Source organism: Zea mays, chromosome 2, assembly GCF_902167145.1.
Source record: "Zea mays cultivar B73 chromosome 2, Zm-B73-REFERENCE-NAM-5.0, whole genome shotgun sequence".
Taxonomy (NCBI): Eukaryota; Viridiplantae; Streptophyta; class Magnoliopsida; order Poales; family Poaceae; genus Zea; species Zea mays.
In genome coordinates, this window is record NC_050097.1 from 167,422,919 (window position 1) to 167,426,313 (window position 3,395).

The 3,395-nt window shown below is 43.2% G+C and overlaps 1 protein-coding gene across 1 annotated transcript; it reads right to left on the bottom strand.

Annotated features, from left to right (window-relative positions):
• Positions 1-2,533: 2,533 nt before the first annotated feature.
• Positions 2,534-3,071, bottom strand: LOC100278520 (F8M12.18 protein). The gene has a single exon (NM_001151768.2). The coding sequence runs from the start codon at positions 3,019-3,021 to the stop codon at positions 2,677-2,679; it is 345 nt and encodes a 114-aa protein (NP_001145240.1). The 5' UTR covers positions 3,022-3,071; the 3' UTR covers positions 2,534-2,676.
• Between the last annotated feature and the right edge of the window lie 324 nt (positions 3,072-3,395).

The window sequence follows — 3,395 nt, forward strand, 5'->3', positions numbered from 1 at the left end:
TGAGCGTGTGTTGCTGTGATTTTTGTCTCTTGTGTGTGTTTCTACTCCCCCTACTCTTGAGTTCATTTGAGATCAAATTGTGTAAGGTGTGAGAGATTCCAAATTGTGGAGATTCCTCACAACAGGGTAAACTTGAGATAAGAAAGAAAACCATGGTATTCAAGTTGATCTTTGGATCACTTGAGAGGGGTTGAGTGCTACCATCGTCCATTGGAACGCCACAATGTGTAGTAGGCAAGCATTTTACACATGATTGAACCACAGGATAAAAATCACCGTGTCACCTGTCTGTTTCACTTTACTGCGATTCTATTCTTTATAGCACGTATCTTCACTTATAATATTGCTCTAAGTTTAACACTCATCTTGTGAGAGCAATTAAGTGAAGAAGTCCTCTCTTCTCTCGCTCTTCATTCGAATTTGGTTTTGATTCCACTAATCCACTTTAGACCAAGTTTGTTTTTGTCGAGTAGTTTTTATAGGATCATCTATTCACCCCCCTCTAGATGCTCTCACTTACCCGACTAAGGAAAACAACTCTCAAGGATATGCTGGATTTGGGAATCAAGGAAAGGCTTTTAGCAAGAATCAACTTTAATATTTTGCAGAAAAGCTTACTAAAATGAGTCCTTACTTTCAACATTTTAATGCCAGATCAAGTATTAATAGACCTTGTTTGCATCTAATCTAATTTCATCATCTCATCAATATAACATTATTTTAACTTATCATTATTCCATCCTGACTTACGATGTAGGTCGGTGAGCAAGTCTCCATTGTTCGAGGATATAACGACGATTCGAATCGATTTACCTAGTTGGGGATCTCTATCCACACGACATATATAGCACTTAACTCTTGCATATGCCAACCCACCACCTGCTATCTCAAGCCAGAACGGGTTCCCGCCAACTGAGAGAACAGTACCCCACCATCTAGCCTCTTGCTAGGTGAGCACATATACTCTCACCATCTCTCCACTCCCATTGCGGGGTCGTCCTTTCTGGTACTGGCCAGGCTAAGATTATGCTTACACTGTCCCATACCAGGGCATGTGGCTATCGAAGTAGTCCTCGATTAGCAGGCCTACACTCGAGATAATTCTTAATCAACCTAGGTGAAACATCACCTATTCCTACCCCAAGTCTTGATTTAAGCACTTCCATCCTTATGACTTATTTGTGTACCTTAGGATGAATAGAACATCAAAGGGAATCTTGCATTAGATATCCCCATGATTCTGGTGAAAATATTCTTGTAGGTAAAGTCATCCTTCCTCAGAATAAACCCTGAGCTAGACATTATTGTAAAGGACAAACTCAACCTACAAGATTTATATCTAAGCAGGGCTAAGCAATTTTGTAAACATTATTTGATATTTCAAAAGAAGTATCTTTAAAGGCATCAGGATCAGATAGTATTGCTCCCTCTTCCGCTACCTTTGCAACTGTAGACTGTCTCAGAGTTGTCTTCATATATGGATCATGACATTGTCTCTCAGTTCAATAAAGACTTCAACATCTTGAGTTGGTGGCATGAACATAAACTTACATATCCTATTCTTTCTTTCCTTGCTAAAGATGTCATGACTATTCTTGCTTCTACTATATCCTTCTGAATCAACTTTTACTCTATTCTTGCTTTTACTATATCTTTTGAATCTAACTTTTAGTCTATCTTTTGAATCTTAGTCTAGTTGGTTGCGTGATTGAGGAGCGTCGTCGCCAGCTCACAAATGATATGTGATTGAGGAGCGTCGTCGCCAGCTCACAAATGATATGGTAGAGATTTTGTCATGTATAAAGGATTAGGAATTAGTAGAATCACATATGCACCACAATGTGGAGAAGGACACTAAAGAAAAGGAAGAAAGTTATCTATGAAAGCATGGTCCTTGAAGATGCAAGTCATGAATGAGTGTTTGAAAGTTTATTTGGATTGTAACTTATTTGTTGAAAGGTGGGCTATAATAAACTTTAATACTTTATTTTGGAGCTGGTTGTAATCTTTTTTCCCTTTTTAGGTTTTTCTCACTGTCAGCTTTTACCTTTCTAGGTTTTGCACGACATTGCACAACAGCTCGCTCGAAACCTAATTCAGTATCTACTTTGCTAAAGTTTATGCTCTTTTATGTGTAATATTGTGCTCTGCAATCTGTGAACTATAGTTGGACATTTGGACTTAATATTGTGCTTTGTAATTAGGATTCATGAGACTTGTAATATTATGCTTTATAATCTGGATTCTGAACACTTGGACTATAATGCTTTGTAATCTGGATTGTGATCTGTACTTGTATTGTATTGTCTGGATTGTGATCTGTACAAGTACTGTATTGTTGATTGTGATCTGTACTTGGACTATAGAAAAATACTTGTATATAGAAATACTGTACGAGAGAGCGAATATACTAAGAGCTAGTTTGGAACCTAATTTCTCTTGAAAACATAGAAATCCCAAAAATAAGTTTTCCAAACTAGCCTTAAAAGAAAAAAAGAAGAGATTTATTTCTAGTGTCGTTTTTTTTTCCAACTGAAATCAAGAGTTGAGATTCTTCATTCCGGGACGATGGAGAGAACTTATTCAGTCTTTCGCAAAGCAGAAAAACAGAACTGAATACCCTACCGAACACAACACGCACGCTACATCCTGCTATTACGGTTACAACGGACCGAGCTACTTGGCTTCACGCGAGCCCTCGCGGCGCTTCTCCGGGTCCCGGCCGGCGGCGGGGTCCCCGTGGCCGACGGCGACCTTGGCCACCTCAGTGGCCGGCGTGCCGGACCTGGCCTTCTGGTACAAGACAAGGTAGCCGACGACGCCGACGATACCGAACCCCACCAGCGCCATGGTGCCCGGGCCGTACGGCAGCGGGCGGCGGCCGCGCTGGTGCAGCACCTCTCCGGGGCCCCGGCCCGGCGGGCGCATCGACTCCTCCACCCCTGCCGCGCGCACCTCCTCCGCGCTCATCTTGTGCGTGTCGGCGTTGCGGCGCCACTCCTCCGTGCCGCTCTTGGCCATTGTTTGTTGCTCTGCTAGCTCTCCCCTGCGTTTGTGAGCTGCTCCCTGCTGCGATGCGGCAACAAGGTCTGTGCTAATATAAGGTGCAAAGCGAGGTGGCAACGTGGCGCCATCGCCATGAATGGAACACGTAGGGGAAGCACGTGTTGGACGTCCAGGCGACACCATGACCTGCTGTGCCAGACACAGACAGCCATATGGCTGGTAGAGACAGACGTGCAGAGTAGAAAGCGGAGCCCGGCGCGATTGTTGTTCGGTCAGTGTATGCGTAAAATAAGAATATAGGACGCACACGTACGATGCATCGACGTGCGGGCCCACGATACGTATGCTCTGGTCTTTTGGATACGTCTCGAGAGCAGAAAAACCATCGT

Coding starts and splice junctions, on each gene's coding strand:
- LOC100278520 (NM_001151768.2), bottom strand. CDS start 3,021: ATGGCCAAGAGCGGCACGGAGGAGTGGCGCCGCAACGCCGACACGCAC.